At 45.6% G+C, this 16,344-nt stretch overlaps 1 protein-coding gene across 1 annotated transcript in view; it reads right to left on the bottom strand.

Moving 5' to 3' along the window:
• The window catches only part of MAGT1 (magnesium transporter 1), a 143,918-nt gene that overhangs the window by 73,368 nt on the left and 54,206 nt on the right, over positions 1 to 16,344 (bottom strand). The window contains exon 5 of the mRNA XM_085608234.1: positions 13,458 to 13,598. Within this exon, the coding sequence (XP_085464360.1) occupies positions 13,458 to 13,598 (141 nt within the window). The remainder of the gene's footprint in view (positions 1 to 13,457; positions 13,599 to 16,344) is intronic.

Here is a 16,344-nt window from a genome sequence, read left to right as displayed (position 1 = left end):
GCTGACATGTCAGCATCTGGCTTACAAAAAAGCTAGCACTGTCAAAAAGATAACATGTTGTGCACATCCCAACTATACTGTGTCCAGCTCAGAAACAATTTTGCAGCCTGCCAGTAAAAAATCCTCATCACTGAAAGCATTACAAAATGTTAATCAGTGCAATAGATTCAGAGGCTCTGCAAGTATTATGGAATGGTTCTATACCAGACTATGAAAAATGATCTAGCCGTCCAATCCATTTGCACAGGACATCACTTGTTTCCTTCCAAAACCGTCTTTAAAAGACTAAGCCAAGGAAGAGAGCTTAATTTCCCATTGTCCATCTGCACAGATGGTGACATCATTAGTTTCCTGCACATGGTACAGTGCGCTTGTCCCTCCTATCCAGGACCTACTTAATGGTGGCTGCAGTGCAGAAGCACAGCAGGAACCTAAAAGGTGCACCAAAGGCAAGCCTGTCTGTGCCTGTACATGCCTAGAACGTGCCCAGCACCAGGAACTCTGGTTTTCCCACTGCTCATCTATACCTTGCAGGCTCCTCCATGCTCTGAACCCTGGCAGTCACTCCCCGCACTGCTGCCACATCATGCCCCATAACACGGAAGGAGTGTTCACAAGCACCTCCTGCAAGTTCTCATGCCCTCTCCCACACCCTACACCAACCACTCGTGCATGCACACACCAACTGCAGCCCACTTGCCCACTCAGACAAACCAACCAGCAACTCACACACACATACATACCAAACACCACCCAATCAGTACGTCACACTCTCATGCATGCTTCTCAACACCTGCTCCTCACCAAACATGCCACAGAGATATGAAATCTACTGCACAACCCTGCGCCCGGCCTGCTCTTTCACACAAACATGCTGAAACATCAGACATCGCAGGCCCTGCCTCACCACAGAACACCGCTACAGCCATCCCGGCCGGCTACAAGATAGTTGGGCAAGACAGTCAGCACAAGCATCGAGGAGGAGTCTACATCATATTCAAAGATACTGCCAGCTGCACCACCTATATGGACATAGCCACTATCTGCATGAACACCTGACATTCAAGATATACATCACGGACAACTTCTCCCAAGTAACCGCTCGTTAACAGACCATAAAGTCCCTGTACCAATTTTGCCAGCAACACCGTGGACTTCGTTGCACTCCTTATCAACGCCAAAACCATAATCTTCCTCAGGGACCTTAACTTTCACCTAGAAGACTGTACTGACCCAGCCTCTTTAGAAAAGATCAGGAACCTTGGCCTCGCCTAGCATGTTACAGAACTCACCCATATCGCTGGACACCTATTGGCCTGCTTTTTTCCTCATTCAGCAACATCACAGTCGGAAAGTCAGTAACTATGACCTGGACAGACCATGCTTGTGTCGGTTTCAGGATACTCATCCTGTACCATCACAGACCTACCACCATCGGAACCGCCCGCTGCAGGTGTAAAAACATCTCAGACAAGGAGTGGACTTCCGCCCTCTCTGAGCATCAACCCAAAGACATCAGTGACTTGCTGAAAGCCGTCAAAAACCTCAACAGCTGGATCACGGCATGCATGGACACCCTGGCTCTTCCGACACTCAAATCCATGGCATGAGCCCAACCATAGCCGGCTGATACACAGAGGAACTCAGAATGATTAAACAGCTTTATAAGAAACTGGAGCGCAAATGGAAAACAAGTCGATACACCACAGATAAAGTGATCCTCACTAGTAGATAAGGAACACCAAGCCCACAGCTCATGCAGATACCAATGATGCCAGCTTCTAACAGAAGCAAGGAAATCTTCACCATAGTCAAAGATTTGACTGCGCCTCCAGCAGCCTCCGGCAACATCACCCCCTAACAAAACCTTTGCTACTAACTGAGTTCTTCTGTAGCAAAATCACCTCCATATACAGTAGCTTCGACGCTAAACTAGACCATCATCACTGTCGCAACTCAACTTCCCATTACAGCCCAAGAACAAATACTGACCTTGTGGCCTGCCATCACCACCGTAATAATCACTGCTCCCATGAAGACCATACACTTGGGAAGGGGGAGCAAGAGAGAAGGGGGGGGGTGTTCAATCGGACCCTCGTCCACACCATGCCTTCAGCAAAGGACTCCTACTGAAAAGCAAGGCACTAACACCCATCCTCAATGCCCCCCCATCAACTCAGCCACATTCCCCGACACCTAAAAAAATGCCACTGCCATACAACTCAGGCCTCACCTACCTGAACAGTCGCATCTCATTTCACCAACCACCCAGACAGCTCCACAGGACTTCTACTTGCACACATCACACACAGAACCAGATCTGGAGCACGGTGGTTCTCTTACATCTTACCTAAAGCACAGAAGGTCCTTTCACTACACATCAGAGCCTCATGCTCTCTTCTTGAAATCCACAAGAAGCTCTGGGTTTTCAATTAACGAACCTACCATAGTCAGGGCTAGGAGCGCACGCACCTACACGCACGGCGCAAGGATACCCTCGCGGGTTATAGTGCGCTTTACAAATACAACCTTTTTTTTGGTTTTTTTTTTAAGCCTATAGGAGAAAAAAATATGAAAAAACAGGAAAGTGATTGCCATACCTGATGGCATACTCTTGCATTAAACATGTGGATGTATTCTGGACTCTTTAATCAAGAAATCTTACTGACTTGAAGTTTAACAGCTCCACTTCTAGTAAAGGATTCAAACTTGAAAGTTTGGGATAATATTCAATATATAAAAAATGAAGCGAACCCGAAATAAAAAAAAAAAAAAAAAAAGAAGAAGATTCTCGATGGAACGTGAGAACCTAATAGACACAACATCCACAAGACCAGCAATGTCCAAGTCATTCACAACACACAATTTGCCCAAAGCCAAGCAACAAAGTACTTCATAGTGGTGCTATCCAGAAATGGATGAAACCCATTAGTTATTGCCAGCATATTTTCTGAAGAAACAAAAAATGAGGTTGATAACTAAATTTTTAAAGAACAATTTATTTACCTTAAGTAATGCTCTTTCTGATGGACACTTTATCTTACTGCAGTTTGCTCACTTGTAGAATACTCCCAAGGTCTCCAACTGCAGCCGGAACCTTTTCAAAGCAGTGCTCTTGCACAGAGATAGGTAACATAACAGATCTCAAAGAATAGAACTATCCACCCGGACAAAGTTATTTTTTGCACCGCCTTACCTTTCTTTCCCTTCAAGAACCACACAAAGAGCTAATGGTCAACCTGATAGTCTTTGGTGCGACTGATGTAAAATATAAGACTCTTTTGGGGCCCAGCCCTTTCAAGAGGTCAGGTGGAGAAAATGACATTGAGAGGCTGCCAGATTGGCCGAGGTGAAAAGGAGCCACGCCTTTAGGCAAACAAGCATTTACAATGCAATGGTCTCGGCATTGGTAAAGTTAGAGCTATTGGCATTGCTCATGACATTATTTTTGTTTATGTTTTTGTTTTTAAAACATTTAAAGAAACGGCATTGTTATTTACAATGTCAATAGCTTAATCACTCTCAAATGCGAGACCTATTGCATTTACACCCACACACACAGCCACCTACACACACACTGATTAAGCTATTGACATTGTAAATAACAATGCCGTTTCTTTATATGTTTTAAAAACAAAAACATAAACAAAAATGTCAAGAGCAATGCCAATAGCTGCAACTTTAACAATGCCGAGACCGTTGCATTGTAAATGCTTGTTATTGTTGATTTCAGTGAAATTACCATTTTTGTTAGCTCTCTGGGTCGGTAATGGGGGGGGGGGGCACTTTATTTGGTTCCCTAATGGGGGGGGGGGCCTTTTCTTTTGGTTCCCTGGCCTATTTTCTGTCCCAGTCTGAACCTGACAGATGTTTGGATGGAGGAGAAAGGGGAGCTGTTCCAGGGAGGTTCAACCTCACGTGCTTGGTGACCTCAGAGCTGTGGAGGAGAATTTTAATTTTCTGGCTACTCCTTAGACCTAAAACCTATATACATCACACACTGGTTCAGAGACTCTGCTCACTAACACCCAACCGCAGAGAAAATCCAACAAACACCAATCTACACTCACTCAGAAGGGGCAGGGCTGGTCTCAATGCATCCTCGTGTAACGAGCCTCAGCAGTAGTTTTTCGAAGTTCTATATTCACTTCTTACTTTGGTGGTGTAAAAATGCAATATAAAGGAGAGAAGTCCTCTCTGGGCGAAAGTAAAGGAGGGAAGTGAGACTTACGCAGAGGTTGGGGTAATGAGAATAAGACCGAAGGAGGACAGGCCCGGGAGAGTGGATTAGAAGGTGAAACATGGGAAATAAAGTAGGAGAGAAAAAAGGGGGCCTTAGAAATTAGGACATACAATTGCGCGAGTGAAAAGATGGGAGCTGCTGTGACAAGGGGATAGAAAAAGAGAGGGTTACAGGCGGACAGAAAGGGAAAGGAGAATGCCTATGGAAGGGAGACAGCGTGGCGCTGCAAACAGCGTGAAGAGGAGAGCGATAGAAGCAAGGACGGCGTACAGCAGGATAGGGGAGGGTCAGAGGGGATCACGAAAAGGGAAAGAGGCGCTCGAGAGGCAAACACAAGCAGAAGGGGAGGGCTGAGAGGAGGGGCAGAGCGGTCCAGGAGGGGGCGTGTAACCAACCCGGAGGAAGCGAAAATGGCAGCAAAATTACAACAAGCGTTCTCAAATGCCTATGGAAGGGAGACAGCGTGGCGCTGCAAACAGCGTGAAGAGGAGAGCGATAGAAGCAAGGGCGGCGTACAGCAGGATAGGGGAGGGTCAGAGGGGATCACGAAAAGGGAGAGAGGCGCTCGAGAGGCAAACACAAGCAGAAGGGGAGGGCTGAGAGGAGGGGCAGAGCGGTCCAGGAGGGGGCGTGTAACCAACCCGGAGGAAGCGAAAATGGCAGCAAAATTACAACAAGCGTTCTCAAATGCCTATGGAAGGGAGACAGCGTGGCGCTGCAAACAGCGTGAAGAGGAGAGCGATAGAAGCAAGGGCGGCGTACAGCAGGATAGGGGAGGGTCAGAGGGGATCACGAAAAGGGAGAGAGGCGCTCGAGAGGCAAACACAAGCAGAAGGGGAGGGCTGAGAGGAGGGGCAGAGCGGTCCAGGAGGGGGCGTGTAACCAACCCGGAGGAAGCGAAAATGGCAGCAAAATTACAACAAGCGTTCTCAATTGTTTGAAGAGAAGTAAATTGCTATTGCATGAATGCAGGACGAATAGTAACAAATCACTTTTTTTTTTAAACGAAATCTATAAAAGTAGCAGATCGAACAAGCCTAGGGCACCGGAAGACACCACCGCCTTTCTCCGAGGCAGAGCAGAAATGCCTCGGAGAAAGGCAGCGTCCTTTTCGGATTCGGGGGCGTGTTTTGCTGTTGTCTCCTCCCTGAGACTTCTCGCAAAAAACACGCCCCCCGATCCGAAAAGGACGGAGCCTAATAGGAATGACTGACCTCTTCTCCAATGGCTGGCCAGCATTCAAGAGGCCAGCCAATGGAGAACAGGGGAGAAGAGGGGCGGGTTCAAGCCCCTCTTCTCCAAGTCATTAAATCTCGGAGCGAGACTGCGCAAGCGCAGCCTTCGCAGCCGAGACCTAAAAAGCGCTCGAGTCCTCAACCAGTTTGCCTGGAAAAAACGGTGGTTTAGGGCGGTTGCACCAAAGGGGCTGCAGCTCACTCATGTGGCGGGCTGAAGTAATTGCAATGACGTAAACAATTTGCAGAGTCAGGAGATGCAACGAGCAACTGTTCATCGGCTCGGATGGAGTGCACATGAGAAATGTCAGGACCGAATTGTGATCCCACTGTGGAATCACAAAGGGTTTTGGAGGCAACAACTATCAAAACTTTTTAAAAACTCATCACAACAGATGTTTTAAATAAGAACGGCTGGTCTGGAAAATTAAAAAATGCTGAAGAAGTCGACAAATAACCTTTAAAGGTGGCCTTTGCAAGTCCATGCTGGACAAACAAACTAGAAAACAGCAGCAAGTTTAGCGTGCAATGGGTCCTTGTTGCAGGCTCCACAACAGGCCGCAAACTTGTTCCAGCAGCCTGCATCAATGGATATGGTAGACAGGAGCTGAGCAGCAAGATTACATTCACAATCTCAGGAGGTTGATCAAACCCAGTTGACTGCCGCCGCACACTCCCCACACGTTAAGGTGTAGATGTGCAAGAATGGGTGCAGAACCTTGCCCTGGTGCTACAGCAACAGAAGTTCGTCTTGAAGTGGTAGTCTGATTGGGGGCAACAGATAGTCATGTCCAGAGGTTCTGAGTAGCACACTCTCCTGGCCCAATCCGGGTTAACTAGAATGACTTGGGCCCGGTTGTTGCTGATGTTCATAACTCTAGGTAGGACAGGCAGTGGTGGAAAAGTGTACAGGAGTCCCATGCTACTCTCTAGCCTGAATACATCTCCTAGAGAGAGCTTTTTTGGGAACACATGCTGGTAAAAAACTCCGACCAAGGTTCCTCCCATTGCTGGAAGATTCCGTGTGCCACCTCGGGTAATAACAACCATTCGTGATCCACCAGGCCTTGCCCGTTATGGTAACACATGGGAGCAGTGTCGTCCTTGGAAACCTGCAGCAGCCTCCCTTTGATCGATGGCAGAAGGCCTTCAACACCAGGTGGATGGCCTGCACCTACAACAGGCTGAAGCAGTTTTTTATTTGCAAGAGACTAGAGTCATCTGATCTCCACCCCCAGATGATCTACCAAACTAAACAGTGACGCATCCATCACCTGTGGGTGGGGAAGAGAGAGGGGCCTACTGCAGGAAATGCACTCAATCAGCCGCTATGGCAGATCTTTAGCAGTCTCCTCTAAAACCTGGATTGAATCTGACAGGTTCTCTTGGTGCTGGGCTCACAAGACATCAGATTCCACTGCAGAATCCGCATGTGCCACCTGGCACTGTAGAAAAGCAGGATGAAGAAGGCCAATAGGTTAAGTAGTCTCAGAGCCACTCTCACTGAGACCCAGGTCAGAGTCTGAAATATCATGATCCTTGCCCGAATATCCTGCATTTGTCATACCAGAAGGAAGACCTGAAACTGCACCGCATCCAGAATGGCAACGATGATGGGAGCCCTTTAGGCATAATAATAATAATAATAATAATAATAATAATACAGTCATTTATTGGGCGTGAACAGCTACCTCCTAAGAGGTGTTCGAGAGCTAAAGCGAAAAGTGACTCATGGGGGACAGGCAGTGATCGGGAAACGTCAAATTAAGGCAGATTAAAAAGCCAAATTTTGACTGCCTTCCTAAACTGTGTTTCAGAAGATATCTGACGCAAGGAGATGGGAAGGGAATTCCACAATTTAGATGCCCCAAACACGAAAGATCTGCCACCCAAACGAGTTTTTTTCACTCGAGGGGTGCAAAGTAAATTCTGGGAGTAGGATCTTAGAACACGCGACTGCCTGTAAACAACCTAGCCTCTGTTTCAGATAAATATAGCACGATCCGTGAAATGACCAGATTGCTAGGGTCAAGGCCTTGAATTTGATTCTCTTGGCTACTAGAAGCCAATGTAATATGCGGAGAGATGTGTTGCCGAAAAGGAACAGGTTTGATTAATCTCACAGCCGCATTTTGGACCATTTGGATTTTCTTTACAAGGTAGGCCGGTAAGCCGGTGTAGAGGCCATTTGCGTAGTCCAGGCGGGCAGTTACTGTGGCATGGATTACGGTCCTGCGGCAGCTCTCTGGCAGCATATGTATAAATGTCCCCAAGTTTCTCAGGCTCCTGAAGCAGGCGGCTGAGACCTGCTGAATTTGGGCGGAAAAGGATAGATCATCCTGCCATTTTACACCCAGATTTTTAGCATAGCCCGCTGGAACAGGTAGCGTACCCATTTCCTCAGGCCACCAAAGGGCTGCCACCGAAGGCTGGGATTTGCCAAAAAACATCACTTCAGTTTTGTCGGCATTCAATTTAAGTTTGTTGTTGTTCAGCCAGCCTGCAATGTTTTTTAAGCAGCCTTTAAAGCACAAAAGAGTCTTCGGTCTGATCCTTGAATGGGAAGACCAGCTGGGTGTCGTTGGCGTAGGAAATCAACTTCACTCCCCAGTTGGCTATCAAGGTGAATAGAGGGACCAGTTATATATTAAACAGGAACGGGCTTAGGGCCGACCCTTGTGGCACCCCGCACCATTGATGCTTGCGGGTGGACTGATGCGGTTGTAAGGCCACCCTTTGAGTGAGCAGGTGGAGGAAAGATTTCAGCCAGGCCAGGGCAGTGCCTTTAACCCCGCTGTCCATAAGACGTTGAGTCAGTATAGCGTGGCCCACAGTATCGAATGCTGCAGAGAGATCCAGGAGCACCAGCATAGCTCATGCTCCTGAGTCCAATGCCATTCGGACTGAATCAGCTACCTCTAATAGCGCAGTCTCTGTGCTGAACCCCGCTCTGAAACCGGATTGGATGTCGTGCAGGATATTGTGGTTTTCGACTAAATTGGCCAATTGTCGCTGCACTACCTTTTCCAGCATTTTTGCAGGGGCTGGCAACAGAGAGATAGGTCTATAATTGTTCAGTTCCCCTGAATCCATATTGGGTTTCTCTTTTAGGCCGGAAGAAAGGGAAGCGTTCCAGATTTTAGACAGCACATTGCTCATGGAATCTGCCAACTTTTTCCACATGTATCTTCCGGCGAGCCAGACTTGCAGCCCTGGATCACTGCCCATGTTTCCTTCGGAAAGATAGGGGGCAAAGTCAGAGAGGAGAGGCAAGGGTGTATGTCTAATTGCCACGTCGGATTTAGCCGTAGTAGTTGTAGCGAAGAAGGCATTGTAGACGTTGCTGATTTTATCATTGAAAAAAATTGAGATTCTCTCACACAGTACCAGCAATGACTGGGCGTCGATGACCAGCTCGCGGGGTGTGAGGAAGGAGTTGACCACCTTAAAAATAGCCTTACCCGGTTTATCGGAAGAGACAATACACTTGGCAATGTGATCTCTTCTTGCCTCCTTCATGAGTTTATGCATAACCTTCAAGGATTTCTTGTATGTCATTTTGGCAGAGGTATCATAGTCCACCCTCCATTGTCGTTCCAAGCGCTTGCACTTGCTTTTCATAGCCCTAAGTGCCTTGGAGAAAACCATGGGGCTGAAGGTGTTTTCCTCATAGATTTTGTAACTCTAGCTGGTGCCGTAGACTCTACTGCGGCGTCAATCCAATTATGTAGGGCCAGAGTATCTACATTAGGGTTAAGAGATAGAGGCGGTTGGCTGGCGAATAAAATTGGGCTTAAGCATTCGGCTGTCAGCTTCTTTCAGTTTCTCTTTAGAAAGTATCTGGCACTCTCAGTAAGTCGGGTTTAGCCAGATTGAAAGAGAAAGGAATGAGAAAATGGTCTGACCAAACCACCTGGTTTGGCTCTTCAGTTCTCATGGACAAGATATTGGAAAATATCAGGTCTAGGGTGTGCCCTGCTTTGTGGGTAGGGAATTTCACAAGTTGGGGCAAATTCTCTCCTTCCATCAAGGAGACCATCTGATTGCTAGGATACAAGTGGGGTGATTGACATGCAAATTGAAATCCCCTAATTCAGTGAAATTAGAGTATAAGAGGGATTTCTGTGCAATAAAGTTGCATAATTCCAGGTGTATATGGAGTGAACAGTCAGGAGGCCTATATATAACAGCAGTCCAGAAAAAGAGGTTGTGGGGCCAGTCCGGATGCAAAAATGAAGGCCCTCAACCATGCCCATGTTCACTAATGCTGAGGAGGCTATGTCCCGAAGATGATCGCTAGCCCCCTCCCCTTTTGTCTCCCGCCCTATTGGCGCAGCATATTTTAAACCCAGAAGGCAGAGCTAATGCCACTGCTGCAAGGATATCATCCTTCAGACAAGTTTCTGTAAGAAATAAGACCTCCAACTCATTTCCAGCCAATAGCAGCCACATGTCTTCTACATGTTTAGATAAGGATCTGCAGTTTATAAGGCAAGCCCTAATCTGATCAGACTGTTCGCTCTGCTCCCTTTTGCCCTCCCGTAGGTCTGTGACTCCTAGCACCCAGTTGCACTCTGTACATGAGCTGCGTGGAGTAGCTGTCATCAGGTCACACCCATGAGGCTTGTGACAGGTATTAACATGAAGGGCCAGAAGATCCGCTCTAGACCATTGGGTTACCTTATATTTATAGTGAACCTAAATGATGTTATATGGTTCACTCCTGTCTGGATGTGGTCTACAACCGACTGCAGCAAGCCCACTTTTAAGAGCCAGTCACTGAGGTTGGACTTAGTGATTTTCCCCCCCAAGATGTGCTGCGACCATCGCCATCACCCGAGGGGTACCAGTAAGGTCGAAGGGAAGCACAGCAAATTGGAAAAGCCCCTGGCCTACCTTAAATCACAGGTAATGTCTGTGGTACTGCAGGATAGGCTTATGAAAATATGCATCCTGCAGGCCCAGGGCTAATATCCAGGCATCCGGATCCAGGGCAGACAGAACCTGGGTCAACGTGGCCATCTTGAATTTGTCCTTCCGCAAGAAGGCATTCCGAGTGCGAAAATCCAAAAGAAGACGAAGGCTCCTCAGTCTTCTTTGGGACCAGGAGATAGCTGGAACAACACACAGTCCATTTTTCCGAGGCAGGCACCCTCTCTATGGTCCCCCTGGACAAAAGGTCCTGCACTTCCTACAGTAAGACGACAGGTGGCACTATAAAACTGACTCTGAAGTAGGTGGAAGATGCAGTGGGTAGAAAATGGAGTGGTAGAATAAAGCCCCATTGGACAATTTGGAGAACTCATCTATCTAAATCTGATAGATGGTCGCCACCTCTGGAAAAAGTGTTGATCTGACCTCTTAGAGGGTGGTGGTGAGCTGCTATGGACAATCTAGAGTGGATTGGAGTCTGATACTGGATGGCTGCGGAACGGAGATCGGTGCCCCTGTTGGCCAGCGCGCTGTCTGTCTGATCCCCGTCCCCTACTCTAAAAGGGCTGGGGTGTTTGCGTGGTGGTTTGGCATGGTCTATAAGCTAACCCTCTGAAAAAGCCCTGAAATGGATGGGTTTGATGGAAGTGACTGGTAGGAGTTTAAAGGTCTGAGGAATGCGCTGTAGCCCGGCTTTCATTAAAACATTCCAGTGCAGAACCTGCTTTCTCACCAAATAGGTGAGACCAGTCACAGAGCATATCCATGATAAAGGCCTGGACATGCTCCAAAAACTATTAGATCTCATTTAAGCGTGGTGGTGGAGGACCACGCCGAAACCAACTCCTCAGCCCAAGCAATTGGCAGTAGCCAAGCAAGATTAAATTACATATTTAGCTGCATACTAGCCATCCAGAATGGCTTGCGGTGGGAGAACCAAAGGTCTTCAGGGACTGCCGGCAAAATCATGCTGACCATGTCCCAAAAGGAGTTCATATATCGGCAAAGTAAACAACTGATGTTGATCCACCTCAAAGCTAAGCTATCTAAGGAGAACATGTGTTTCCCGAATGCCTCAATCCTTTTCGACTCTACTCTTGTGAATCCCCCGGACAGAGTTGGGATTCACTTTGCCGGGACAGGCTTAAACCACCAGACTCTCAAATAGCATGCTAAGTCAGAAAATCAACACTACCAGGCACTTGCATCTGGCAACCTGCCTGTTAAACTGGTGGGCAAGAAAGAGGCTTTGCCCAAGAGCCTTTCAAACAGCCAGGAACTCTTTAAAGGGCAACAAGGGCTAGGAGGACGCCTTCCCAGGTTGCATAACCTTTGTCAGGACGTTAATTTTGACAACAGAGGGGAGTTGTAGGTCCAAGACCTCCGCTGCACGTCTAATGACCACAGTGATGGTAGCACTTTTTTCAGGTTGTGGTCTATTGGAGAAATCAACCCTATATCCGGGAAGTATCAAATCCACTGGCCTCTTGCAAGGCATGCACAATTTGCCCTCATCGTAGTATGGGAGCAATTAGAAGTATCCATCAGAGGTTGAAGGTTACAATAAAAGATTTTTTTTTGTTACATTGTCAATGTGGTGATTTAAGTGCAGTAGGACGGAAAGAATAACAACATACCTTAGGGTTAAAAGAGGCATGCACCAGGCAAGGCGGCAGGCGCCAATGGCCTTCCAGTCGAACTCTATAAAGGGGTGGCAAGCGTGGTGGTGCAGCATATGCTAAGCATGTTCCTCCCGAAAGACCAGCATATGGCTAACATTGTGGCCATATCTAAACCCGGTAAACCCCCAGAAAAGTGTAGGGCATATTGTCCCATAACCCTAATCAACATAGAAATCAAGATCATGGCGAAGGTCCTCACGTCCAGACTAGCTACAGTAATATCCTCAGTGATACACCCCAACCAATCCGGCTTCATGCCCCACAGAAGTACCAGATTAAACCTTAGGTGACTATGTGGTACTACACAAAAATCAGACAAAGAAGGAGGAGGTGGACGCTTTATTCTTGCTTGATGCCCAAATGGCGTTCAACGGCGTGGAATGGCCGTACATGCTTGCGGGCCTCGTTAGGATGTGCTTCGGCCCGGAATTTATTCAAAGGGTTAGACTCCTACACAGCAGTCCGAGGGCGCGGGTTAAAGTCAACTGAGCCGTGTCCAGCGGCTTTGAATTGCAGCGGGGAAGGTGGCAGGGCTGCCCGCTATCCCCTATGATCTTCGTGCTGGCACTTGAACCCCTGGCGGCGTGGGTCCGGGAAGACCATCTAGTACGGGGCATCAAGGGAACTGGAGATTGGGAAGAGCATATCTCGCTCTAAGCTGATAATATACTCCTTTTTGTCACCTGAGCCTATAGCACGGTGGCTGGACTACTTCACATATTTTGGATTTTCGGTTGCTACTCTGGCTACCAGATTAACTGGGATAAATGCCTTTTACTTCCCCCATCGAGAGATGCCCACCAAGATTGGCAAGGGATACGGCCTTGCTGGCGTGAACACGATTTAAGTATCAGGGGATCCAGGGACCCTAAGGATTTCCTAGAAGATAATCTCCTTCCATTGGTTGAGCGCTTTAGGTGGGATGTTATACATTGGAGAGGCCTCCCTCTGTCTCTGATGGGCAGGGCTGTCTGATTTAAAATGATGGCCCTGCCCCGGTTTCTATACGTTCTCCATAGCACACTCTGTAGGGTCCCACCCGAACTCTTCAAGAAAATAGACGGGGAATTACGTGGGCTACTTTGGAACGGGGGAAAGCTCCAGAATAGCGTTATATAAGCTACAGAGGGGAGAGTATGATGGAGGTCTGGCAGTCCGAGACATCAAGAGGTACTACTGGGCAGCGCAGTTGACCACAGTTAACGCGTTGGTCTGCACTGATAGAGAAGAGCCGGCGAAGATGCATAAGAACATTAGTTACAGCAAGTAGACTAGTCAATGAGACTCGGAGCACCACTTAAATAGATCATAGAAAATAAATGTAACTCATACTAAATATGTTACTTTAATTGTAGGGTAACTTACCAAGGCTGTTAAAGACCAAACAGTCTTGTTGTAGAGGAAATCCAGGTTGCTTCGCCTAAGGTACACAAGTCCACCAATCACAGCAAGCAGTAAACCCAACATCAGCGGTCCGGCATAATTGGGAGGCCTAATCACTCGAATCTAACAGAACAACAAAAAAATACTCCCTTTCATATTGTGCCAGTTAAAGAAGCATTTTTACTACAATAATACATTTATTAGTTCTTACTTTAAATCATTCAGTCAGAGAAAATAACAAAACAGTTAACTGCTGTCAGAATTTATCATGGTGAAAATCTAAGCAAATAGTGTTTTTACTTAAAAAAAAAAAACAAGCATTTGTACATTGGTTGCAGCACATGCTGTGATTTAAAAAAAAAAATCTTTATTATAATAAACTACAGTTTGCAGAGTGCCATCAAAAAGAAGGAAACATTATACACCTCTTATATACCTCCTTCATAGTATTCAAGCATAGGCAGCTTCTACAGATGCACATTCCTGCACATGTCAAGCTGATGGATCCGAAAACATGAATTCAAATATTTTTCTATCATGAGTATGTGCAGCAGGGTGGCGGATTCATAGAGCTAAATTTACATGATTAGATCTACTTGCGTATATATCTACTTTTACACCTAGGTATATATCTTCACTCGTTTGCTATTCACCATTTCCAAGTAATGATTTACACCTAGGCATAGACGTACATGTCACCACTACTTTAAATGAAGTGGAGCCTATTACAACCCATTTTATGATAGTAAAGTTACAATTAGTACACATATTTGTGGAGATCTACACCACCAGGGTAGGAGAACACAGTTTGGGAAAACAAAGGGAAAATTAGTAAAGTTTAAAAGAAAAATTACACTATTTGACTGTTACTGTAAAATTATTTTAATATATTAATTTATAATAATACATTTGGTTAATTTGTAAGTTTGTTAAAAGTGCTGTTTTAGTTATTTGTTTTATTTAAAAAAAGGAAAAGTTTCCAACTTTAAGTTATTACTTACGTTTGTTAATGTACAACAAAAATTCAATAGATCAATATTTATACTTACATTTTTAACAGTAAAAAATAAATATGTGGAGAATCTAAATTAATAATTAATTTAATTAAATTAACATTAATTCCTATGTTAGTTTTATCCCCTGCCTCCTTTATTATTTTTGGGAGTGTCTTGTAGTACCTGAAGTTAGCCATGTGCGATGCGCGACTTACTCCAAGACTGGGCTGGAATAGATTTCAGCCTCTTTTATCAGGGACATTAAATGTATGTTTTGCGAATTGTAATGTTTTCATTCTTTTATTGGGGTGTGTTTTTCTTTAGAATGTTCCTCCCTGCACCCCTCCTTAGTTATTCGTTAATCACATACATGTGGTAGTAATTATTATTCCCCATTTTCCCATCACTTCCCCTGGTCTCTCTCACATTTACTACAAGAAAACCTAATTGTGCAGAAATTCCCGACACCATTGCGGAAATATCGATACAGAAAAGACAGGAGAAGAGGAGGTGGAGATCTCCACTGTAGGTCTGTGAATTGCTATTTGTAGTAAGGATGTACTACTTGAGTACAACTTTTAAGTACTCCAAGATGCAGTTTTCAAATTTGGCCCCCTATGCCTGGCAACTCAGAGTAAGCTCAGACTAGATATATCTGTACAAGAAAAGTCATGAGTATCGGACCCCAACTGTAAAGCACATCCTTGTAGCCTCTCACAGAAGTGTATAAAATAGGATATTGCCCAGAATTGTGTGGGTAAAAAATAGTACTAAGCAATACCATAATCAATCACAAGGGAGGCACATGTGAGCACTTCCGCCTGTTCATGCATTCAAACATGGAGAACAATGCTTCATAAATGATGAGGCAGGCCACCAGGTACTATAGAACTCCCAATTTGAGTCAATCCTTTCTTAAGGACTGTATTTTGAAATGCGGTTTTGACTCTTGTATCTACACATATATTACTTCATAGTTCTTCAGGTCAACACCCTCCGCGACCCCCTAAATTGGGTGCCACTATTATGCAGATTAAATTTAAGAGACGGCACGCCCAGAGTCCTCTGCCTGAAACTCGCCTACATTGTCCATGGCTCCTATGGTATTACTATTCAATGGTCTTGAGTGCTCACCCGTTCTTGGATGTTGAAGGAGCACATTTTGATTTAGCTCGAGAAAACCAGATGTGCAACCTGTGTATTTACAGTTGGAAGAGGATCTCAAAGCACGAAAGTCTGTGAAAGCAATAATTTGGCTAGCGTTACTGATGTTTTTTCACAAGCTGCAACGTGCTTCAGCCACCTTTCAAGTCAACAATAACTGCAATGCAGAGTGCTGGACAACTACATTACTAATGTGCTTTTAATATATATTATTCTAGCAATAGGGCCTTAAACTGACACTAGTCAAAATACTGATTTTAAGACCCAAGACTTTTGAACTACCACTGAATGTTCTTATTTCTGTTACATTGCAAAAATGTGCAAGTCACAGCATTCTCTCCTGAACAACTATCTTGGTATTCAGGGTGGTAAATTATGTAAACAGAAATGGGTGTGGGGTGTAGAGACAACATAAAGACAAATGTATTTTTTCAAATAGAGAACTGCACTATATTGTTAACTACGTATGTTTTCTCCCTTTATATGTCTTTATCTGCAGCAGCTATGTTGCTTAACTTGCTGTCAATTGCTCTATTCATATGCAAATGTATACTTTAACATGGTCAACAAAGTTCCCCCCTATGTTAGCTGTCTAGAAAATCATGTTGACCATAGGGCAACACAAACAGGTCAACTGATGAGGGGAGGGCATCTCAGTCACTCTGCCTTGAAACTCACCCCAATTGCCCACATTTACTATAGGTTCTTAC

This window comes from Triturus cristatus, chromosome 5_2 (genome assembly GCF_964204655.1).
Source record: "Triturus cristatus chromosome 5_2, aTriCri1.1, whole genome shotgun sequence".
Lineage (NCBI taxonomy): Eukaryota > Metazoa > Chordata > Amphibia > Caudata > Salamandridae > Triturus > Triturus cristatus.
The sequence above is the reverse complement of the archived record's forward strand: the minus strand, read 5'-3'. Positions and strand labels throughout refer to the sequence as shown.